The sequence below is a fragment of the Haliotis rufescens genome, unplaced genomic scaffold, assembly GCF_023055435.1.
Source record: "Haliotis rufescens isolate VD_foot unplaced genomic scaffold, xgHalRufe1.0.p SCAF_15, whole genome shotgun sequence".
In the NCBI taxonomy this organism is placed as follows: Eukaryota; Metazoa; Mollusca; class Gastropoda; order Lepetellida; family Haliotidae; genus Haliotis; species Haliotis rufescens.
In genome coordinates this window covers 24,849,904-24,876,559 of record NW_025963835.1, presented here as the reverse complement: position 1 = coordinate 24,876,559, position 26,656 = coordinate 24,849,904, and the positions used below count along the sequence as shown (strand labels likewise).

The window sequence follows — 26,656 nt, the reverse complement described above, 5'->3', positions numbered from 1 at the left end:
CCCGATTATGTTTCTAGGTTTGTCAGCACCATACCCGTGCTCGTTGGTTTCACCGAAGTGGTAAACGTCTGAGACCTGCATCACTTCGGGCTTTCCTCCCACATTAAGCTGACACGCCGCGATATAACTGGAATATTGTTAAAAGCGGCGTTAAACCCAACTCACTCACTCACTCACCCCTCTTCCCACTGACTTGCGAAATTTCGCTCGTGTTAATGAGGTCGAATATGTGTTGGATATGTCAAAAGATGGGACACGTACATAGTTGCCTTTTATCTGAGATCAGTGTAAGATTACATGCCCGGCCCAGCCTGTGAGTTTGTTAAAAAGGATGGTATAGATAGAAGCAGATAGTTATGAAACTTCGTACAGGGGTACCGGTGATCTAACGTTTCGTTCCCTGTGAAAAAATAACAGCCCGGTAAACGTGTCCCGCTGATAAATCTGGCAAGGAACACGATCTGATATTGTTTGTTGATTTGCTGAATGGAGACAACGCTGACAACGTTGATGTCTGTGTTATGGGGACCACGGGGGCCCTGTCGTCAAAGGCGTCGCAATTTGCTGTGCAGAGTTGCGTCCCGTGGGAACACCATCAACCCATCATCGTGGGTTCAAATCCCGGGTTGTCCCTGTTGTGTTTCCAGGCTAGTCCTTAGATTTTCCTAGTCCCAGGAAATCGAAATAATGTAAAATAGAATTGTAAACAAAATTCAGTAAATATTCCAATTAAAATATTCCCTCGCAACAAAGGTGAATTATCAGTTCGGTGTAATTTGTTTCTTGTTCTCATGTCGATACATGGACATCACCCATCTGACACTTTCGTCTTCGTTTCTTACTGCAGCGTGTATCTAAAGTTTATTTCACATTCAACCATGTTTTCCTTGTATCTTCTGTCAAATATCTCATTCTGGGCCACGGTGAAATAATTTTTCCAGTCGCCAACTTCACCTGAAATAACGGACAAAAGGAACCAGAATCTCATTGAATAAATATGTGTTTGTACGGGGGAAATATATACCCTACATAGATGGACATTTATCCAATTGGCTCTTAAAAAACTACGTAAATAAACATTTTTCTCATTAAACCGAAATGTCCACATCTGACACACGCTACTACAGTTGACATTAGTCGCTAATGTATACATGATCTATGTCAAATGTCAAGTGTCAAGACCAAGAAACATACATGCTCAGTTGCAAGTCGTCGTGTCGTGAAGCCATCAGCAATAACCAGCCACGAAAATGGTTAGTTGGATTATACACTCCCTAAAAAAACCTAACGCAAATGCACATGTCTGGATTCATGTCACGCATCAACGGAAAGCAGGTGAATCGTCACATATTACACACGATACCACAGTTGACACTCGTCGCTGACGAGTCATGTTAAAAATCAAAGGTCAAGACATCTCCTGCTCATGAAAGTAATGAGGGTACGATTCGGACCTTGGGGAATGATGGCCCACTCGTGCTGAAGTATCCGCTGTGAAAGAGTCAGTGGATGACGCTGTCGAACCCGTCTGTCCAACTCATCCCATAAATGTCGATGATGTTCAAATCTTGTGTTTGAGAGGCCCAGGGCCCACTCGTGCTGAAGTATCCGCTGTGACAGAGTCTGTGGATGACTCTGTCGAACCCGTCTGTCCAACTCATCCCATAAATGTCGATGATGTTCAAATCTTGTGTTTGAGAGGCCCAGGGCCCACTCTTGCTGAAGTATCCCCTGTGACAGAGTCTGTGGATGACGCTGTCGAACCCATCTGTCCAACGCATCCCATAAATGATGAGATAAATCGATGATGTTCAAATCTTGTGATCGAGAGGTCCAGGGCAGGACTTGAATGTTGTTAGGTATGTCGATGTCGGTTGTGCTGTGTGTGTTCTGGCATCGTGCTGGAAGACGGCGTTGACTTTCTGTATACATAGAGTAACGTGTGGCTGTAGACTTTCGCCTCTACGCTGTTGTTCAGCTAAGTTGCCTTGAACGGGAACCAGATTGTCTTGCCATTGTGCGAGACTGCCGCCCACACCACCACGCTACCTCGATCGATCCTGTATGCAGTTAGGTGCCAAAGCTTCATCTTGAAGTATCCTTCGACATATTCCATCTGCAAAACGGAGGCAACAACATGACAACTACAGTTGTCCATTGCAGGTGAGGCCATAGACACCACTGCCTTCGTAGTCGACGATGTTGGTTCGTCAGAATAACACCTCGAATAAACCTTGGCACGAATACCTGTCTCACGGTTCGTAACCGACTGGGCTGATATGCAACGCAGTGTAGTTGAGGTTGGCGAAGGTGTCGAACGTAGATGTAGCAGTCCTCGGCTGTGAAGGTCACGCGTGGTAAACCGGAACTGGAAAAGTCATGCGTTGTCTCTTGCTGGTAACCGTAACCGTAACGATTCCAAAGTCTCGTAGTTTGGGGGTACATGAAACGCCCTGGCTTTGCCGACCTGCATGCACCCGTTTCTAAACGTTCTGCTTCACCACGGTGCAGTTTATGATTGCTGCTGTGTAATCGCCCAGATAAAGAGGGCAGGTAAACGAAAACACTGCATATTTAATTTATAGACATTTTCTTCATATTTTCGTTGCCGATTGCGCAAGTGGCAATGACGACTTTGCACGTTTGTCAACTGCATATTTTCTTCGCTGCGTCTAGGCCAATGTACCAATGATGATATGATTTGGACCTCAAAATTACATGATATTCCTGTATCGTTTTGCATTTCTCGTTTTTGTTGAGTATTATATCTCCCTAAGGTCACATTGACAGTGGGAACACACGGGCATCGTCAAAGACCCAAGAAGGCTTTGTGGAAGAGGGCCCAGGTCAGAAAAGGTTCCCAACAGGATCTTAGCGTTATCTTTATCGTAAGTATTAGAACAGGAAAAGTACGAATCTCTATCAGTGGGTACTCCACTTCCCTTGACAACCACCTTATCAGTTAAAGTCATTACATTAATGATCCAAGTGGACCATTAATGGCCCAAGTGCTGGCAAATGTACTCACCTTTTCTGTACATAACAGCTGAACCGTCAGATGCTTTATAGAATTTGCCTTTCGCTTCCTTCATTTTGTTGAAACTCGTCAACTCTTTTACTTTACACGTGCTCTCTGTTGATACATGCCATGTTTGAGTCTGACTGTGTGTTGCAACCGTGTTGGTTTGAAATAGGACAATGTTTGTTTCCAACCCTTTAATTTTCTAAAGAGTGTATTGTGCCATTCTATGCAATCCGAAATAAGTCTTTGACGGAATACTGTATTAATCTACAACTCTGGGAACAATAAAAACGTTTATAAAAAAAACAAAAATACTCTTTTACTTTAAGGTAGAATTCCTCTGATTTCTCAGCATTCAGATACTTGGCTAACTTTCTTATACCGGAAAGTGGATCCTAAAATAGATGAAATAAAGGATGACATTAAGACAATAATAAATAGATATATTCACCCCCCCAAAAAAACACTCTTGTTGTATATTTCATGAAACATCCCCGGTCAATGGCGCACGTGTGACCAATTCGTCAAAGGCGCCGAACTCTGCAGTGAAGGAATGCGCCCCTTTGGCCTCCCCAGAAACTCATCTTCGTTGGTTCGAATCCACATGACACATAATACAATACAATTAATACAAGTTAATCAATTAATGTGTGGACATTCGAAGTTGTCATTATAATTAGTAGCCAAGTGGAATGATAAGCATGAAGTGCTGATCCAACGACAGGCGTGTTTTCGGGACAGTTCTTGCACGGGAGATTATATAAATAAAGGGCAAAAATGACACTGAGCTTACTTTGACATTCGCAGGTTTGTCGACTTAGCACCGGTCTACGAAGCAAATGCAACCATCTAAAACGTCTCCCTCTCATTATTGTACCGAAACACGTGATGTCCAATGCGAACAGACCCAATGCATATCTTTTACACCACCACACACGCCCCAACAGACATTGCACAATGCAATAACAAATAGAGCATCATTGAAGTGAACTGTTACCTCTTTTAGATCTTCATACACTACTAGGGGCCTAGTGGTTAAAGCGTTGGCTCGTCACGCCGAAGACCCGGGTTCGATTCCCGACATGGGTACAATGTGTGAAGCCCATTTCTGGTGTCCCCCGCCGTGATATTGCTGGAATATTGCTAAAAGCGGCGTAAAACCATACTCACTCACTCACTCTTCATACACTAGGGTCAAGGTCGGCAACTCGGGATGGGTTGTCCCAATGGCAGCCCAGTCCTTCAGGTATGTGAAAAAGGCCCGAAGTCAACTGAATTGTAAGGAGATACAGTGGTAATACATTTACTAAAGAACATTTTTGGTGTCATACTAGCCATTAAAATATCGCTAATTTGACAAATCAAATCAGTCACCGAAATTCTACACAGGATACTCGAGGAAATCTACGGCGCAACTCACTGTGTTTCCAGGGGCGGTCGGGTAGCCTAGTGGTTAAAGCGTTCGCTCGTCGCGCCGAAGACCCGGGTTCGATTCCCGACATGGGTACAATGTGTGAAGCCCATTTCTGGTTTCCTCCGCCGTGATATTGCTGGAATATTGCTAAAAGAGGCGTAAAACCATACTGACTCACTCACATTGTTTCCCGAAGCATCGATCTGCGAAACTATTATTATATATGGGTCATCCCATTAAGGATTTCGGGGGGCCTAGTGGTTAAAGCGTTGGATCGTCACGCCGAAGACTCGGGTTCGTTTCCCGACATTGGTACAATATGTGAAGCCCATTCTGGGGTCCGCCCGCCCATTGCTGGAATAATGCTAAAAGCGGCGTAAAACCAGACTCACTCACTCACTTAAGGATTTCGGACAGACAAGGGCGATTCAGGACGATGTTGATGTTACATTGTATGCTTGGTTGTCTGAGTTATTGTGGTCTGTGTGATCCTACAAAGGTACAATACCTGTCAAATAACTCTGACAAAGCTCATTTGTGTTGGGGATTGAAAAAGAAGGGGGTTTTTTCAAATGACGTCACGGGGATTCTTACGATATCTTAGGGCTACGATAGTTTCGAAAATATGCTTCAGCAGTCTACGATTTCCTTACGTTAGCTTTAGCATAATGTTAGGCTGAAATCGTTTCGAAAATCTGGCCCCGTACCATCAGTCAGTAATTTGTCTGTCTGGAGAGGAGATGACTGCGGCATAAACCAACATTCACGTACTCACTCACTCTTAATAGTTCTAACCTTTCCCATCCAGCAGTAAAGGGAAATAATTTTCCCATTTCCCATGATAGTCATAAACATGGGTAAGTTTCTTGTGGTGGTGGAAGTACGACACTGCCATGTCCTTGGGGTTTCGAAGAATGTAGATGATTTTGCACTTCTTCTCAAACACACCACGTGGCAGCTGCTCGACAAGGCAATGCGTGTTTAAAATGCGCGGGGACGGGGACTTCTCTAGGACGTCATTTCCGGAGGCCTCTAACATAATTTTTTCCTTATTAACAACAGCCTCTGTGTCGCTCGACAGGAGAAGTCGGGCCATTTCCCACACCCAGTGAGTGCCTGGAATATCACAACAGAGAGAGATCAGTTGATATTTTGAAGGGAGGAGTAGTAGCCAAGTGGATAAAGCGTTCGCCGAAGCTTTCGTCAAGCCGGAGACCGGGGTTTCATTCCACACTGGGTACAATGAGTGAAGTCGCAATATCACGGTGGGAAAGGGGGCACCAAAACCGGCTTCACACATTGAACCCATGTTGGAATCGAACCTGGACCTTCGTCGAGAGGGGCGAACACCTTAACCTCCAGGCTACCCCACTGCCCCGTGTATATAGAAGAGAGACAGGTGTAAGGGTATGTCTGGATCTGCTGCATCGACAGTGGTTTTAGTCCAACCTTCAGCGGTCAGCACCACTGCCCAATGCTAGAATGTTTCGCCAAAGTGGTAAAATACCTTTGTAATGCTTTACGACCGCCTCCGTGGTCTAGTGGTAGAGCGTCCACCCGGAGACCGGAAGGTCCGGCGTTCGATCCCAGGCCGCGTCATACCAAAAGACGTTAAAAGGTGGTACTTGTTGTTACCCTGTCTGGCGCTCGGCATTAAGGGGCTAAAACAAGGACTGGTCGGCTCGGAGTCAGTATACTGTATCTGAGTGGGGTATTCCTGTTAAACTGCGGCATGGTATCTCAGTGGGCTAGCACTATAAATCGGCATCAGTCCGGACTAGTACAAGCAGCCACTCACACACACACACGTGCATGCACGTCGCTATGGGTCTTGGACGCGACGTTAAACCCAATTTCACCTTCACCTTGTAATGCTTTACCTTCTTATCACATAAAGCCCCTGTAATTGAACTGAAATCCTGAAACATAACCCACCCACTCACCTTTGTGAATATTATCCTACAAATGTTAAGCACATTGGTCAAATACTTTATAATATTTGTTTCTGTTTGAGCGCTCAGGGAAATGGCTGTAAAATCACTGTGCGACTTCATTACCGAAAGAATTATATTGTCACATACGTTAAAAAATCTTCAAGGTTTCACTCACACACGTGGAACTTGATGGATGTCATTAAAACAAAATAATTAGATACTCCTGTCCTATTTTTCATGAAGAATTCAAACAACCCTGCCTATTCTGCCTCTAATAGAAATCATAGCAATGGAAAATAGAAGTTATTTCTCTACTGCTCACCACATTTAGGATACGCGCAGACAAAGACGTCATCCTCTCTGATGGGGAGGTCGCGCATGCCTTTGACCGCAACTTCAACGGGATGATCAACATCGCCTTTTGGGTACAGATGACCATCCACTTCGAGGAAAGTGATGTTGTCTCCGCCAGCATCCGGGATCTTTACGATTGACATCCTCAACTGTCACAGAGAGGGGGTATTAATGCACAGTAGTGTAGCTCGTCAGAGGTCTACTGCATGTAAAAGTTCACGAAGTTGGTTGGTTGGTTTGTTGTTTAACGCCACACTCAGCAATACTCCAGCTATATGACGGCGGTCTGTAAATAATCGAGTCTGGACCAGACAATCCAGTGATTAATATCATGAGCATCGATCCACGCAATTGGGATCGATGACATGCATCAACCAAGTCAGCGAGCCTGACCACCCGATCCCGTTAGTCGCCTTTTACGACAAGCACAGTCACCTTTTACGGCAAGCATGGGTTGCTGAAGACCTATTCTACCCCGGAATCTTCACGGGTAGGTTCACGAAGAAATGTTTGAGGGTCTGTGAGTGATGATCTGGAAAAGAACCCTACGAATATGAAACAGGCAAAACAGTGATTAAAATCTCAGCAGCAAGACACGCCACCGGATAGGAAGGCACATACTCTACCACCTGACCCCTCACGACCAGCAATGGGAATTGGTGAATTCTTACATTTCGGTCTCACGTGTCTTACATGTAAAGTTTAACAATTAGTAACACCTTGTATCTAGCCCGTTAATAGACAGATGTTTCACAGTGCAGTCGATCATCGTTGTGTCAAAATCAAAAGAACCTGAGAATAAGTTCGACATCAGATTGTTCGATACATCCGTTTGTTTTGTTTGTTTGATTTGTTTGTTCTTTAGTGCTGTACTCTAGCAATATTCTAGCCATATGACATATGATGACGGCGGTCTGTAAATAATCGAGTCTGGACGAGACAAACCAGTGAGTGCCTTAAATATCACAACAGAGGGAGATCTGATGATATTTCGAAGCGACGCGGAGTAGCCGAGTGGTTAAAGCGTTCGCCGAAGCGTTCGTGAAGCCTAAGACCCGGGTTCCATTCCATACGTTGGTACAATGGGTGAAGTCGCAATATCACGGTGGGGAAGGGTGGCGGTGTGTGTGTGTGTGTGTGTGTGTGTGGGGGGGGGGGGGGGGGGGGGGGCCAAAAGGCAACGATCTACATCGGGATTTGGTGACACGCCACCATCCATTAAATTGCCTCTTACGACCAAGTCGCATATTAGACCAATTCAAAAACAGCAATTCACAACATAATTGAACGATATTGTACAGTAGATTACAGTAGAAAACAGTTGAGGTTATTCAAGCATTAAAATGTGAGGTTAGCTTTTAATAACAGGCGTCCGTTCCTCAAACGGTGGTAGCGCTAAGGTGATCGTAACTTCGCCCACTTGTGGAACGGGGTCCTGATGTAAGTAAACATTTAGCTGTTAATTTCATAAAATGTCTTCCTTGTCACCGTGTCATGAGACAACATTTGCCCCTCAAGGTATATTCTCCCTGCAGTGTTTTATTGTGCGATACATGGGATAGCGCAAACTTCATTAGTCTTCTAATATGCCGAATTTAAGACTAACCTTGTGTTTTATTAGAGAAACCTGTATTGAGCGGTGACTTAAATTGAAAGTCCACGAACAGGGCTAACTGACGGGCTGTTTCGTCTAATTGTCCGTACCCTTACGTTAAGAGACATAATTAACGATTGAACATAATACAGCACCACTAAAATGAGGGGTTTATTATTTTAATAGGTCATATTTCATTATCCGTTCAGTGTGTGAGTTGGCCAACACATATAAATATACGAAGTTCGGAGTCCCTGGTTTATATTTACTCTGAGTTGAGGTGATTTCTGGGGACCCGGATGTTACACTAAGGCTAGCGGCACGGTATCGTACGGCTGGTGTGGGAATGAGGGCTGGGACGGGGAACTCGGGTATTTGGGTGGGGTGGTTCCTCAGTAGGATTCGGATACCCACAGGACTACACGGACCCGTGGTAAGTTACGGGATATGTTGTTTAATGGCAACGTATATCTAGAACTTCCACGGTCACAATATAAGTGACTAATGTTTGCATTTCTTTCTGACTTTAAATGTTTGAATAGAGGTAAAACTTCAGTGTGTGCATGACCAGATCGTTTTCTATGAGTATCTATATACATTTTGCCAGGTCTACGGTCAAATTATTCACAATCGGATATTTGTACCTATCTCTTGAGACCATCAGCGGGTACCGGGCAGGGTCGGGTAATAGTGGGGTGGGTATCCGGGTAGATAATTTGGACTCGTCCCAGCCCTAGTGGAAACAGCCTCAATGCACACGCAATTGGGGAAACACAGTCACCAGCAGAGGTTAGGTGAAATTGGGTTTAAAGTCGCGTCCAAGATTATTGCACTTATATAGCGACGTGCATGCACGTGTGTGTGTGGCTGCTTGTACTAGTCCGGACTGATGTCGATTTATATGGCTAGCTCACTGAGATTCCATGCCGCAGTTTAACATGAATACCCCACTCAGACACAGTATACTGACTCCGAACCGACCAGTCCTGGTTTTAGTCCCTTAATGCCGAGCGCTAGACAGGATAACAACAAGTATCATCTTTTAACGTCTTTTGGGATGAACCGGTCGGGGATCGAAACCCGGACCTTCCGCTTTCCGGGCGGACGCTCTACCACAAGACCTCGGAGGCGGTCCAGTCAGCAGAGATCAGGACACAGTAACAATGCTGAAGCTGAGCGACTCGAACAGTCAAAGAGACAGATCACTGCTTCAACACGATACATCGATATCGGACTTGGGTAACTCGGCCACGTGGCGGACGGAAATATCGAACAGGGTGGAATTACCCTTCATACACTCTACAAGGAGATACGAAAGAATCGCGAGCAACTGACGATTGAAACCATGGAGATTAGAGTTTATGCATAGTGACATAGCTGAACTGTGAATATCTGAATCCGACTTGGAAAGAGACATGTATGCTGCAACGAAAACCGTTTCAACTGTTCTCACTCCTTTATCAAGCCTTCAAAGTGAGATGTTAGAGTATGAACGCTACCAAAGGGAATTCAATCTACTGATTGGGGGGAATCAAAGAGAAAATCAGATGAAAACGCGACCGATGTGTTGTCAAACTTTGTGACAGGGAAGCTTAATGTGAGTAAAATGCCTACCATTGAGAACTGCTAAAGACTTGGACGGCCATCAACGTCACCTCAAACTACACCTAGACCTATCATCGCCTGATGACATCTGAAAGAGACACCTTGCTATGTCAGAGAAGATCTTCCAAAGCAGGAAGAGGCCAAAAAACCCTCCTACAGCCAGTGATGTCACAGGCTTGGCAGGACAAGAAGAAAGTTCGGTTCATCAAGGGAAATTGTTCATATACGGGGTTCAGTACCGCCCTTAATATGACAATCCTCAGGACTGCATGTTATGAGGGGGGACTTTACTTAGTGACACAAGTAAAAAACATAAAATCACTATATTGGCTAAAGCCTTTCTTTTGTTTCACTATTTCTTCATATTGACATGTTTATGAGGATTATTTTTCTGTGACATCAGAGGTCTATCAGCATGTTAAAGAGGCTGCCATAATAGCATAATATTGTTATGAATAGGTGCCGATGATATTAGGAAAATAACTTATTAGTGTCTGAAGATTATTATATGCACATGTAAGCTGTTTAACTTTTCATTTGGGATTCAATATCAATGAATTATGAAGTGTGAGAATATTAAATACAAGAGGTACACTTTCAGCACAGACTTTGGCTAAAGCATCTTTTGTGGTTCTCTTTGGTGCCCCGATTGAAAACATTATTTTATACATGTATTTTACACGCTTCAGTTTAACGTTAATATTTGACAACAGAAATGGTATGCTGGATTACTGGGTAATATAACTTATTTCATGTTGAAAGGCGTATAACCTCAAGCAAGGATCAGACTGGCGTCTGTAATAAGCAGTGATATGTGAACTGTACTTGTGACCTCATTCCAGCAAGTAAACAGCTTGGAAAAGAAGCTGACATGAAATCATCATACTGTTATAAATATGAGGAGCAGATGATATCATGTTATTAGTATCTGTGTGAGTGAGTGAGTTGGGTTTGACCCGCTTTTAACAGTATCCCGGGAATATCACGGCGTGTCACCTTAAGGTGGGAGGAAAGCCCGAAGTGATGCAGGTCTCAGACGTTTACAACTTCGGTGAAACCCACGAGCACGGGTATGGTGCTGACAAACCTAGAAACATAATCGGGGTGAACCGGGATTCGAACCCACAATCATAGGTTTCTGACGAGCCCAAGGGACGCAACTCTGCACAGCGAGTTGCGGCGCCTTAGACGACTGGGCCACCCGTGCCCCCTTATAAGTATCTGAAGATTATAATATGTGCATGTGAGCTGTTTAACTTTTAATTTGAAGGTCAAGATCAACGCTAAAGCGGTGTGAAAATCCTTTTGTTTTCATATTGACTTGTTTGAGAATAAGTATGTTTTACTCAAATATGAAATGCAAAAGTTATTTTTTGTAATGCTCAGTGTTTTAGTGGTTCAAAGGATTGTATCCACAACTGTTCAGGTAAATGCTTTACAATAAGACCAGAATGGTTTGCTGGATTATTGGAGAAGTATGAATGTTTTTGAAAAATCAAAATGCAGATAATAATATGTTGCAAGAGACTTATATTGTTATAGAAGATGAACCTCTTTGGTAACAGTGTGGCTGAAGTAATCAAGTACGTGTATCTTTTAGTCACGGTACATCAGAAAGCCTGAGTTCTGGGGACATGCTCGCTGAGGTTAACATCAGCCGTATTGCTAATTTCTCTGACAGTAGCTCAGTATTTATTTGTTTCAAACAATTTTAGGTATCTCACAACATTCATATCCAAGGACTTTGAAGACCTTGGGCTGGAGGTTTCTGGTTACTAAGGGAATCTGTCCAACTGGACAGGCCTAGGCCTATCAAGGCCATCAGCCTATCAAGGAGAATGGGTGATGACTGACTTCTGGTCCTCATAGTATCGTGAACACTGGAGGGGCCATCTTCCCGAGGCAAGAGAGTTATCTGACTATAAAAGTCCAGTTTCCACCCTTGCCGAACTAGGCTGGAATTATGGAGTTACATTTTGGCTGGACTAACGAGTCTATGCATAGTCCAATCGAAATCGCGCACCGAAATCGAAATCCGGTTCGTAAACTGTCGTGCAGATTTCGGTCGATTGCAGGATTTGCAAAGCATGTGCACCACTAACTCGTTGTTAGCAGATATTTTCCAAATCTTTTCATGTTTTTAATCAAGGTGCTCACGTGATTTGATGCATTTCGCGATGTAAGACCCGTTTTGTCACAATATAGATCTTGATTATCGATCAGATCGTCCTGACTCGGCGCCACCATTTTGTGTGAAGCAAACGCAAGTGATGAGAGAGGTGGAATCTGATTGGTCCATAGGAGAGGCTTAAAAGGGGCATAACTGGTAAGAGCCACTGGTGGCGCTACGATGGTGCCCAGGAATTCCAGCCTAGTTCGGCAAGGGTGGAAACTGGACTTTTAAAGTCAGTTAACTCTGCCTCGGGAAGATGGACGAAGGAGGGCAGTTAAAAGCGAGTATTATAAGGATTATTACCCTTATAATATCAGGCAGTTACCTTGTTCGGGGAATGTATCCGTAAATATCCACAAAAGGGAACACTATACCTATGCAGCTGTACAAAGAAACTTGTTCGATGTCCCGTGTCTTTGTAACAATCCAATATTTTAAATCATATATATCGTTTTTGAATATTATACCTCGTGTTCGTTTCTCAACTGATCACGTATGTTTGTTTTAGGTGTTTCACATGGATGTCAAGTCTCGTTAGTCAGCTGAAATAGCCCACGAGACAACAATGTTCATAATGTCCACGGTTCTTTAAGGAAATCCATCAATTGACGTAGATAACAATTAGCAATCAATCAACGTATTATCGGTTAATCCTTTGAGCAAAGTATGTTGGTTTTTACATCGGCATTAAACGCCCAGATCGATAAGTGTGTGTTCCGCCTGCTTCAGTGAACCTACACATGTAAATTCTTACTTTGGACAAATCCACCGTGCAACAGTGATTAATCAATCAACGTATTTTCGGTTAATCATCTGATGGATGTTTTGTTTGGTAACTCACCTGATCATTCCTCTGTTGCTGCGCTGTCACGTGCATTTTACACAAAATACTCTTCACCTAACTTCAGATTTGGACTTTGATAACCTTTGTCATAGGGCTGGGACAGCTATCTCGGGTACTCGGGTCGGGTGGGTACTGAGCAGGACCCGGGTACCCACAGGACTACTCGGACACGTGGTTAGTCACGTGATATATTGTTTAATGACAAAACTTATCCAAAACTCTATGGTCACACTACAAGTCACTAATGTTCCCATTTCTTTCTGGCTATGCACGCATTCCTTCTGACTTTTATATGTTTGAAAAAAGATAAAACTCCATGCATGAGTAATCATCAGTGCATATGCATGACCAGATCGTTTTATACCTGTATCTAATTACATTTGCCGGGGCTACGGTCAAACATTACCCAATCGGACAGTTTGTACATATCCCTAGCTGAGATCTATAACGGGTACCCGGGTAGGGTCGGGTAATAGCAGGATGGGTACCCGGGTAGTAAATTTTGACTCGTCCCACTCGGGAGGGGGGGGGGGGGGGGGGGGGGGGGCACTTAATGGAGTTTGTGTCTGTATAGGTTTAGAATTTAAGGGGTTATTGGCAGCTTGTTTGTTGTACCTTTTTTTAAATGCGGCCAAGTAGGCCTGTTTTGATTAGATGTATGCCTAGTGCTTTAAAGGTTGGTAAGTCACTTAGGGGGTTTAGTACCGTTGCTAGTGTCATTTGATTGTTGCAACTTAGTGTGGATTGGAGTGTTGTTCTGTATTACTGGTGTTATAAGGTTAAAAATGCATCTCAGAAACTAATGATAACAAATAGAACCATTATAGCTGCAATGAGGAGTTGCATTAGATATAGTTTGTGACAGAACTTTTAGTGGGAAAGGAATCAATAGAGAAAAGACATTTCACATTTATCACAAGTGTATTCTGGACATTTCACATTTATCATTGGATTGGTCTCTGGCTATCGTCCATGAGTTAATGGGGGAATTTCAAGGCATAATTCATTTGGAGCTTCGGAGCGAGTCACAAAATCAATAGAGAGATGAGCAATCTGGCACGTAGGCTTTTGTATTTTTCCGATTACGACACACATGAGTTCATGGTCAGATCTAAACTTGTAACGAATCAAATGGAGGTATTGAGACATGTGACAAGGACAGGCCAGGCTCGAACACTATAAAAGGATACCCTCAACATTAGGAGAGGAGAGCGCGGTTTGCAATCGATCGAGTCGAATCCCGATCGTTCTAAGTTTCCACCAGCTAGTGACGAGCCTGGCCAGTCTGATCCTGTCCTGTATTGATAGACCGGCTGAGAGTAAGTAAAACTATGTGAGTATACACTGGTGTTGCGTTTCTTTATTATGCGGGTGTGAATGCTGATAGAGACAACTTGGAGTAAGGGTCATTAGACCAATCACTCCTTGACAGAGCCGAGCCGTGGTGGACAAGGCGAGGGCAATGGCCTGGCTTAATTGACCACAGGGACCAGGAACGGCAATACATTTAGTAACTGTAGCAGGGTCGCACTGGACGCCCAAAGGCAGTTACGACATGGTGGAGTATGCGGGTTTTCTCTTGAACAAAATGTTTAGGACGATCCCATTCTTTGTTTTTCGCATTGTCGTTCCCATCCTTCAATTCCGTCTTCCCACCCAGACTTACGTTTGAAGGTACGGTTTCAACTTTGACGCATGGATAGGGTATTCTGGACTTACATGGTGTAATGGCTGGTAATGTCTGGTAATGTCTCATACACCAAATTCTGATCCATCTCCGTCAAGTGACCGTCTTGCCCCAACTCGCCTCCTTACTGGTACGATTTTCTCGAATTCCCCCCGATTCCCATAACTCAACCGCCCTCCCAACCACCCCCACCGCCCCCTCCTCCCCAGGAACCCTCTCCCCCTATTTCTGAACATAGTTTGGACTTATCACCCTCTACCGACGAGCTTTTACATCAGTACGCTTGTGTTCTCCCTGACGTTTCCTCATTAAGTTCGTCCTCAGGCCCCGAAGCACAAAATCCACCCCCTGACTTCAATATGGGAGATTCGACCTTTATGCCTGAACATTTCACTGGCAAAGACACGACTCATGCTGCGGAATGGCTTGACCGTTTCCTTCATTTTGGAAACTTTAAAAAGTGGACTGACGCACAGAAAGTAGAAGTTTTTCCACTAATTTGGAAGGACTCTGCGTATCTCTGGTACAAAGATCTTATACCATCGCTAGGGGAAGATATAATCATTTTCGATGAGGTAGAGAAATTATTCAGGGACAAGTACGTCCACCCAACTGACCGGTTGGCCCTTCTAGAATCTTTCGTGAGTCGTAGGTTATCCCCAACTGAACCTATAGACACGTATTTAGCGGATTTGACCCAAACAGCTAGCCTATTGGGTAAGACTGACATGGACTTGATGGATGCATTTGTTCGGGGACTGGATGACGGTACAAGGCAACACGTGCTAATGAAACAGCCGACGGCTCTGAACGAAGCTGTTTCGTTTGCACGTTTGGCTCGATCCATAATCCCTCAAATTGCAGAAAATACAGGTGTCAAGTTGGCAATTGATACTCTGAGAGACCAGATTGCTACACTCTCGGCAAAGCTCGCACCATCGTCGTCCCAGATTAATACCTTCCAGTCACGACAGAATCGATATTCCCAACCCCCCAGACAGTCCTCTAGGTATACAACTCGGCCGTGGCAGCCTCCCCGACAGCAGTTCCAGCCACTCTCGTTATCCGGACGGACCACACCAGCAGAGACGCCAGCCCCCTCCTCAACGCACACAGTACAACACTGGACGGACCATGGCTCGGGCACGCCCCTGTTACAGATGCGGTGGTGAGTATGATTTCTCTCACCCTGATAGATGTCCCGCACGTTATGTAAGGTGTCATAATTGTCAGAGAGTGGGACATTTGCAACGTGTTTGTAATGCCCTGTTGCAGTCAGGAGCTCCTCAAAGCAGATAGCAATTAAATTCACGACCACGCAGGCCACCTTGCCACTGTGCTGAGCATGTTTTTGACCCCACTAACTTGCACTCGCGTGAGTCGCCGGTTATTATTTTACCAAGTTACAGTCGTCCTCAATCGCCTGTTTTACAAGTCACTTCAAAAAATGACAACAAGCATAGGATTCATGTTATTTTGGGAGAACAATTAGTTTCTACAATTGTGGATTCAGGCGCTTCTATTAGTATTTTAAGTCGGGAAGTTTTTTATGACTCGGGTCTGTGGAAAGAAATCCCCATTCAAAAGTCTGATGTGACCTCTCTTCAAGGAATATGTCAACATATTGTGCCAGTATTAGGACAAGTTTTACTTCCCATCACTATTGGTGATTCCCACATGGAACAACGCTTTCAAATAGTTGCAGAGTTAACGTCACCAATGTTTTTAGGATTAGATTTTCTGATTCAGAAAGATGCTGTCTTAAATTTCCAATCTTGCACTTTGTCGCTTCATAATGGCTCAACAGTTGTTCCCATTTGGGCAAACAATGATATCCCACCCCCAGTATCGGATCCCCATCCACAGATGGTAGAGCAGGAAACCATCCCAGTTCGAGCACTGCAGGCATTCACAATTCCCCCTCAGTCTGAAATCATTTTCCCAGTTTACATGGGTTGCTCCCCGTCTGATCAGGTAGGCATATGTGAACCTAACCCAGTTCTATCGGAAACACATCAGGTTTTTGGTGCTCGTTGTCTTGTTTCGGCAAGTTCAGGGAAAAGCGTGTACCAAATCATTAACACTAACGATTTTGCTGTGGACATTCCAAAAGGTCATGAAGTTGCGCATTTCACTTTGGTACACTCCGATGAAATTACACCTCTACAGTCACATTCCCCCTCCGAATCGGAACCCTCCCTCTCAGTCAGAAATAGACGCGAGATTAAGTGAGTTGAATATTGATTTTTCTTCATCCTGCTTGTCACAGGAGCAACAAGCACAAATAGGTCAGTTGATAGCCAGGTATCGCGACTGTTTTGCCATTAATCTCTCAGAAATTGGGTTAAATGATTCAGTGCAACATGATATTGCTACAGGAGATGCCCCACCCGTTAGGCAACGATTTTACCGTACAAATCCTGCTATGCGTGCAGAGATAGATCGTCAAGTTCAGGAGTTGGTAGACTTACGCATATGTGAACAAGATCATGATAGCCCCTGGGCTTCTCCAGTTGTTATGGTGCCTAAGAAACAGGCTAAGGGTTCTCCTCCATCATGGCGTCTAGCCATCGACTACAGAGTTGTGAATTCGTGCTCATTGCCGATAGTATTCCCAATGCCGAGATTAGAAGATGTTCTTGATGTTTTGGGCACAGCACATGCAAAATATTACACAACCATAGATCTGGCAGCGGGTTATTGGCAGTTAGTGCTGAATGAAGAAAGTAAACCCAAAAGTGCATTTGTGACAGCTAGTGGTACCTATCACTTCAATCGTATGGCCTTTGGTCTGGCCTCTGCCCCAGCAACATTTCAAAGACTGATCAATGACGTTTTCCGCAATCTAAATTGGCGTAAAACAATGTGCTATTTAGATGATGTTTTGTGCTTCTCCTCGGATTTTGAGACACATTTGGCAGCTTTGGAAGAAGTATTTTTGTGCCTACGCAACGCAAATTTGAAAGCGAAGCCATCAAAATGCCAATTTGCTAAACTGTCAGTTGCTTACTTGGGACATATTTTTTCAAATAGTGGAGTACAAGTAGACCCTGAAAAAACTAGCGTGACAGCTTCGTTTCCGACGCCAACAACGCCAAAAGACGTTAAAAGTTTCCTCGGGATGGTAGGATTTTATCGTCGCGTCATTCAAAGTTTCTCCAAAGTAGCAGCTCCTTTACATTCATTGTTGCAAAAGGATACAAAATTTGTTTGGACGGAAGCACAAGAACAGGCATTTCAAACCCTCAAATCTGCTTTGCTAAAACCACCAATCTTAGCATTCCCAGATTTTGAAAAACCATTTATCCCATACACAGATGCTAGTGATGACGCTCTAGGATATTTGCTCGGTCAAAAGGATGCCAGTAACAGGGACGTGGTAATAGCCGACAGTGGTCGTGCTCTGTCAAAAACAGAGAAAAACTATGGTATTACAGAAAAAGAATGTTTAGCAGTAGTGTCAGGTATCAAACATTTCAACGTATATTTGACACATGCCCCATTTACTGTAGTGACAGATCACAGAGCTTTACAGTATTTGAAAGACAATAAGGACCGCTCAGCCAGACTGAGCCGCTGGTCACTCTTATTGAGTGATTACACGTTCACAGTTCAGTATCGACCAGGCAAAAACTTGGGTAACGCAGATTTCTTGTCCAGATTGCCTTACCCAGAATGCCCACCAGAGTTAGATGACCCACTTTCAGATGTCCCCTATTTGTTTGCTACTGGTACGAACAGTACAAACAATGATATCGCCACGTCCAATGACCACGGCGACCAAATATCGATTGTGCCGGCAACAGATGTAACATCAGAGTTGTATGATGCCTCCACAATTGACGACCCTCTCAGTGTATCGTCCGACCCCCTAGGAGATTACTCCATAGCACAGAGGCAATATGACGACCATAAACTACGGGCGCTGATTGATTGCATTAAGTCTCAAACCTTTTCTACTGATGACAAGGCCACACGTACATTATTGTTACAAAGCAAGGATTTTATCCTTGACAATGACATATTGTACCACTTATATGCGCCGCCCGGCCGGGGCCACAGGAAAGACAGAATCATTCGTCAACTGGTGATACCTCAGTCGTTGGTAAAACATGTTTTACAAGCATACCATGACAACTTGTTGGCTGGACATGTTGGTATTGACAGAACATTCAATGCTATTAGACAGACGTAATATTGGCATCATATGCTGGAGGACATAAAGCAGTATATTTTGTCATGTACTGCCTGTCAAACAAATAAACGTGACTTTCACAAGAGACCTGCCCCATTAGAACCATTACCAGTCCCTGGTAAATTTTTTGATCGTGTTCAAGCTGACTTCCTAGGGCCGTTACCACCCACAAAAGCAGGTCATAGGTATGTTTTTTTCTGTTAACTTGCGCATTTTCCCGATGGAGCGTGGCTATTCCGATTTCCACGTTGGAGGCTGTGGAAGTAGCCAAGACATTCTACTCAAAATACATTTGCGTTTATGGGATTCCCAGAGTGTTATTGACTGATAATGGCACTTCCTTTACCAGCAAACTTTTTACAGCGGTGTGTTCAATATTGGGGATCAAACCATTGAAAACTAGTAGTTATCACCAACAAACTAACGGAGCTTGTGAAAGACTAAAATTCGTTTATCGTGCAAACGCTCCGCATGTTTATCAATGATAACCAGGACAATTGGGATGAGCTTCTCCCTAGTGTGATGTTTGCCTATAACACTAGCCCGGCAACGCAGAGTACTGGGTTTTCCCCCTACTTTCTCCTGTTTGGTCAAGAATGCTCAGTACCCGTTGATATTGAATTACAATCATTTGAACCCCTACCACAAACAATTAAGCAACGGCTTGATGTCATTTTACATCATATAGACGTTACTAGAAAATTGGCGCGTACCAATTTACAAAAAGGCTCACAACAAAGCGAAATATTACTATGACAGGAACACCTCAAATCCCATTTTCCAGCTCGGAGATAAGGTATGGCTTCATTCCACGGCACGTGCTGTTGGGAAATGTAAAAAGCTAGGCCAGATATTCCAAGGACCTTTTTACATTGCGGATGAACTGCCACATTTCACCTATAAGTTACGCCGTTGTAATGATCACAAAGTCCTGAAAGTTCCTGTCCACGCGAACCGGCTTAAACGGTTTGTCAACCCGAAAGATTAACCAACTAACCCAATCCCAGTTGTTGCTACGGACAACCAAACGATTCCGTCTCAATCTGACAACAATCATACGGAGATGACCACCCCGACCCCTCAGACACTAACCCCCAAGCAGGCACAGAATCCCGATTTTGATTTACAGGAGGGTGACGTTTTCATAGTAAAACGAATCTTAGCGCATAAAATAGTGAATGGAGAAAAGTACTACAAGATTCACTGGGAAAATTTCACTTTACAGGAAGCTACATGGGAACCCGAATCTAATATCCCTCAAGGATTGATTCGTGATTACATGATCCAGAAGTCATTAAAAAAGAAGCGAAAACGTTAGAATATATCTGACTATATTTGTCGAATAATGTTTCAGATTAATTGTTATATTTCGTTTCCTTTTTAGTTCAGACACTGCAGACTTCGTGTTGGAGACGGTACCCTCTAATATTGATTTTTGCATATGTTTTCAGGTTTAGAATTACATGATGCTATATGCATGGAGCACGGCTCATATCGATACATGCTATAGATCATTTACTACGGTGTTAAGATGATTCAATTGTCACAAGGTTATAGGAAAATACAAACGTGCATATATGTTGAAAATGTGTATTGTAATTGTCAAATATTGTGTTTTGAATACTCCGAATACTTGGATTATTTACAGAGATGTGTTGGTTGATATTGAAGAATAAAAATCATGTTCATGGGTTATGGCCGGACATGTATTTCGCGGGCCACGTGAATACAAATGAGTTACAATATAAAGAAATGACGACTACGGGTCGCATGGTTATATACTCCTTCTACGAGATGATTCTGGCTGCACATGTATTTCGAAGGCCACTATAAAGCAAGTTCGCTTTGTGTGTATATACGAGAATACAAATGAGTTACAATAAACGTGACATGACGACTACGGGTCGCATGGTTATACAATACGGTTACAAATACAGTGAAGTGATATACGATGATGAGATTTGAGATACAGTCATGTGAACTGAATACAGTCATGTGACCTGAAAGACAAAAACGAGACAATAAATAATGTTGTGATGATAAATGTTGATACTGTAAAGGAAGTTCACAATTGTTGGATGTTGCTTACTCGCACGGTTCCCAGTGTGAGATTATATATTACCTACTTGTGACAATTGTTATCATACTTCTAAGATACAGTCAGCGAGGTGAAGATTCGAGACGAATACAGTCAAACAGTTACTAGGTTTCACAAGACATTGAAACCTTTTCTTACAAAACATGAGTGATCTATGATATTTAGTTTGAAGTTAATAATTATGTTTATACACTTATTTCTTTGAATTTTAGAATCCAGAGGCCTCCTCCGACCAGTATGGGTCTTATTCATTGTCATCGCGTTGGTTAGCATCCAGAATCGGGTTAATTCCGTGCATACGGAACTCCGACTTCCATGGGGAGTTGTCTTCGTACATATGTCACGAATCGACATTTCCCAGAATAAATGGATTCATATCTTTCAATATAAATTGCCTGATTTAGATGGAATGGGCAATAGATCAAGATATCGAGACTTTTGTTCCACATATACTTTGGCCTGTTATACCGTTTCGGCGATGGATGGATATATAGAAAAGGCCGAACGAGAGTTGTTCGCGTATTGGACAAATGTCCATAAAGACATTAACCTGTTAATTCCCCATATTAACATTTTTCACAAGGATTCCCGCACTAAACGAGCGATACTTCCTTTTATTGGATCAATAAGTCGTTCGCTGTTTGGTACTGCTACAGTCGAGGATGTTGAACGACTGGCGCGGTATGTTAAACAATTGCCGTTGCATGCTGCTAATACTTCTCGTGCTTTTCAAGTCCAAGTTCGTCAGATGTCGTCATTTATAACTAAAACAAATGAACGCATCTCATCCGCTCTCGCGGGTATTGAAACAAACCATAAAGATATTATACTTGTCACTAAACAAATACAAGATGTGGAGAGATTTATTTTTATCACAATGAAAATCTTGTTAGATCGCCTCACGTTCCTAACAACTATTAGACAAGAAATTGATGAAATGTATTTAGGCATTCAACAGTTAGTTAATCAACGATTGAGTCCATCTTTAATCCCAGTTTCGGAAGTAAAGAGAGCGTTAAAAATGATTCAAAAACGTCTCAATGCAGAATACCCGTTGTTTCACGTTGCACATAAGGATCCAGGTTATTATTATCGGGAACGCACTGTTCACTGTTCCCGGAATTCAAATTCAATTTTAATTTCGCTTATTGTTCCTATCCAGACTCATTCTACTCTCCTTGATGTATATCGAATAAATTCTTTTGGCTTACCATTTAATCAATCAAGTACACATGTCACTCAGGTTATGAATTTACCAGATTATCTGGCTGTTTCGGAAGCTAAAGATCAGTATATTGAATTTTCGGCTAGGGATTTTCAAACATGTTATGGTGAACACGAAAAACACTGTCCAATTTTTCACAGTCCGAAACCAAAAACATCGCTCACATGCGCACTTGCTTTGTTTACTAAAGACACACAAGAAATTAAATCCTTGTGTGATACAAAATTCCGATTAAATGGGCTACGTTCAATGGCTCTCGAAATTGAACCAGGCACAATTCTTTTAACTGGCATAAAAACCATAATACTAACGTGCAAGGGTCGCATTGAGAAGCGTCCAGCTTGTCAGATTTGTATATTTAAAATTCCTTGTTACTGTGCGTTGAAACTGGATGAATTCGACATAGACATGAGAATTCATAAATGTGAGAAAAAGTCAACTGCTTCAAAATTATACCCACCTAATCTTTTACTTTTATCGGATTTTTTTAATGCATCCATCTTAAAAAAACATTGATAGTTTACAGCCCCTTCTGAAAGAGTGAGTGAGAGTGAGTTGGGTTTAACGCCGCTTTTACCTTCTGAAAGATTCCGCTTTTGAGATCCCACATTTATTAATTGATGATAAAGTTTTCGATGAAATTCGTAGAAAGGACACAGAATTTCAAGTTGATTTACGCCTTATTTCTCAACGTATGAAAAAGGCACAGGTCATTTCGGATAATTTAATTGATGGTAATTGGATGGATTCCCTCCCACCTTAAGCTTTAGATGGGGATTTAACCAACCCATATCACTTAACGGCAAGCATACCCGCGGGTCATCCCTATTTCTCTTAATAATCGTTCTTTTCTTATGGATTAAAGTTCGACGCTTATTTTTTGCATTGACCTTACTTACAGCAGGCTCCCCAACTGACGGTTTGCCAATTTGGAAAACACATCCAACTTCACCCTATCCAAATTATCCCCCTCCTTCATTTATGTCGTTGATTAAATCCACTATTTCCATGGATGTTTTTTCTGATCATATCGACAGTATTTCTGGTATTCATTTTGCTTTTTCGAAGAATAAAAAAGTCAATCGACCGGTTACGTCACTGGTTTTATATTTGACAAATTCCTTTGCTTGTCATGAAATTATGGTCTCACAATTCTATCTTTGTCCCCGAGACCTCACGTTAACGGCTGGAAATCCTTTAACTAATTTTCGTATTCAGCGGGTATTCCTCACTTATTATTTACTGTTTGATTGTCACAATTTGCAAATTCAACCCCCGACACAATCTATATATATTTCGGGAAAAATTTATGTAAGTTGGCTAATGGCGTTTCGTTTAAAACGATTCCTTCCTTCCACGACAGGTGTTTTTATGGTACTTCAACATTGCGGAGTCGCTTTTCCGTTACCTCTGACATGATTAACATCGAGATCAGCTCCTCTGAGGTTTCTTAAAAGCCCTGTTGACCTCTCCACTTTGGCCAGCTGCCTTGAAATAATGATAATGGTTTTCGTTGCCCAAATAGGATATTATGGCACGTATTACTTCATAATTTATTGTCTTTGTTATATCCCAGCCTTTTAACGACAGGCCACTTGTCACCTTCAGCATCATAGTCGGTGGGGTATACTAGTATTTAAGGCCCCTACAACCCTACAATCGACCCCACTCTCGTCGCTTCTTTCATTGGTATCGGTGAGACGTTGTTTTTTCACTTTTGTCTATCACATTGTACAGGGTGTCTTTGTGCTATGTGTCTTTGTGCTATTTGGCTCTTTACCTTGTAAAGGATTTTATTGTTGAGATACAGTTAAGCTCCGTCGTTGAGATTTTTTACTATTTCTTCTCTTGCTCCTTTTCTCCGTGTTAAACTTTTTGATCATGGATGCCCTCTATAACACTACCTATTTCCAATGGTTAGCTTATGATAAGGTCTTGGTAGTTGACCAGCCACTAGCGGACACCATACGAGGCCATTCGGCTCGTCTAGCTGAAGGTCCGCGCTCCTACACGACTATCAGCTGTCCGATATTTTTCCGCGCGCTTCCATTTTGGAGGGTAGTTTTGTACTTGGCAGGTTTATTACCCTGCCTAATTGAACTTCGACAAATGGACGATGCGACGTTGGAACAGGTGACAATATTGGCGGAGTATTTCCGTTCACAATACCTGTTCCTTACCTGTGCGCAGACTGCATTATCCCGAACGGCCCCTTTAGCATCATGGAATTATGGATAACGCGGGCCAACCTTAGCTTGCCAATACAACTCACAGCGTCTGTCAAATTTTTTGACTTTCTGGAGATGGAGTATGGGCTGCCGTCGTGTCGAATTGTGCACCATACGCCTATTTCATCCACTTTTAATGCCCCATTAGTGGCCCATGTGGTATCTCAGACACGGAGCAGATACCAAAGGTGGTTACGACAGCCGCTGTGTGTCTACTGCAAGACTCCAGTTGTTTTTGAACTCGGGTTGGCTGTACGGATCGTCCCGTTGCCATGTTGCTTTGCAACAATCCATGGATCGTGCTCTCTCCGTTTTAGGTCGTTACCTAGATTCCCGCTAAACGTCCCCGAGGTCTTTTGTCCGGCGTGCGGTGCCCCTTACCTGAGAGGGCGACTTGCCCTTCAGGAGACCGAAACGGCGTCGCTTCCTCTGTTGGAAGACTGTCTTCGACGCCATCAAATTTCCCGGCGGTCTTCTAGTGCTCCGTTACATAACGTACAGCGTTTCCCAGACGAGAGGCGTTCATTAGACTTGCTTTTGTATGCATTTCTAGATTATTATTTTTTCATAAAATAAATATATTCCACGGTCATGGTGCAGGACTAGGCGTTCCTCTCCTCCACTAGTTTCCGCACGGCCCCTATCACCATGCCGCATCGACTCGCCCAGCAGTGGGTCATCCTCTTTTGATCCCGACATGCCTCGGTTAGAAATAGCGTGGTCGGATGTCGAGTAAGGTTAATTTAACCGCTACTTCGACTTCACTTCTTGTCCACTATCATTTCTCTTCTTCTGTCCGCCTCACCTTCATCTATTTTTAACTCCCTGTAATAAGTGTCCGACGAGAGTGTTTATAAGATCATATGGCGACATTGATTTATTGTTTCCAAGTAAGATTGTTAGTAATTAATGAAACTCAGTTAAGGTTGGTAACGGATAAGCATCCTAACGACATATAGTCTCAGATTATCTTGCTAGTGCAAGCATATCTTTATACGCATACGTTTTCATAGTTATCTAATCATTGCTTCATGTAAACGTAATTCTAGGTCTTTGAGCGTCCATTCTCTGTGTATCAATGTGTACTCTCAGTCCCACCCTTGATAATTTTATATGTTGTTCCTTTTGATATTGATAACTACAAAGCATTGGGTGAATGTTGTTGATTAGAATTTTATGATAGTTTATCCGACTGTAATGTTCAAGCAGTCCATGGGTTTTGCGATTTGATCGTGCTTATTAATGTCTTTTTATGATAATATGTGGCTACGCAATTGGACCTGTAACAATTAATCCAAAAATTCGATTCCTGCCGTTATCATCCTTATATGCAGATATGCATTTGCCAGAAGACTATTATTGTGTATATAGTCTTATTTTTACAGGCAGCAGTCTGAGCTGCAGGTGTCACATCTTTCTATGTATTGATATTTCTATAATTGGTATGGTATTAGTCACTTGTTGTTCGTGAATTACCAGTATTTTTAAGTGTTGTAGATGATGGCCGTACCCCATTCTATAGGGCGGAGAGTCAACACTTCCCCCGCTGTCGTCTGGTCCACGCCAAATAATTATTCTGGCTCCTGGCTACACGCTTGGTGTCGAGGATGCACGCTGTCCTATCACCTCTGCCGCTAAACACAAAACGCAGGCAACAGAGCGTTATCTATATCTGTCAGCACCCCGACGTCTACATCTACAGGTGCTAACGACGACCGCAGACACACTGTAACTCTATCGGCATACAACAGCTTTAGAGAGCGACCAGTCAACACTCAAGCAGTGTCAAGAAAAGTCGACCTCTCGCTTTGTCACCCCAGCCGAGGACCTGACTGTGTGCATAGACCGCGTGTTTTCAAGGATTCAAGAACGTTGGACAGCGTTCCGCCAGTTGACTTTACGAAACAAGAAAGGAGCCAGTGAATTCGATTGGGACCAGCGACAAATGAACTTTCGTGAATGGTGGTGCCTTATTGTGGCCATGTGCAGTGACATTTGACTTTTACGCATCGCTATTAATTAATTCTACATGGTATTTGAATAATATTTCATGGTGTTTATGCTTTGTGGTTATACGAAATAACACAGGATCATTAACTTATTCTTTACCAGGTAAATACATTTTAACTGTAAAAGTATTCGTTCTTTTCGAAATCGTTATAACATTTGAAAATTGATTACAATTTAATCTATGGAATGATCGATCCTGTTTTACTTCCATTATGTTTATTGTGATTGTCTTTTATATCTCAGACCGGAACTCATGCTTAGATCTTCCGAGCT

General features: G+C 42.9%; 1 protein-coding gene across 1 annotated transcript; it reads right to left on the bottom strand.

Moving 5' to 3' along the window:
- Positions 1-1,978: 1,978 nt before the first annotated feature.
- Positions 1,979-24,829, bottom strand: LOC124151024 (sulfotransferase 1C2-like). The gene is made up of 5 exons (XM_048395857.1): positions 24,755-24,829; positions 6,693-6,873; positions 5,232-5,552; positions 3,029-3,033; positions 1,979-2,116 (listed from the first exon to the last, which is right to left on the bottom strand). Exons 1-5 carry the CDS (start codon positions 24,827-24,829, stop codon positions 1,979-1,981), a joined length of 720 nt encoding a protein of 239 aa, XP_048251814.1.
- Between the last annotated feature and the right edge of the window lie 1,827 nt (positions 24,830-26,656).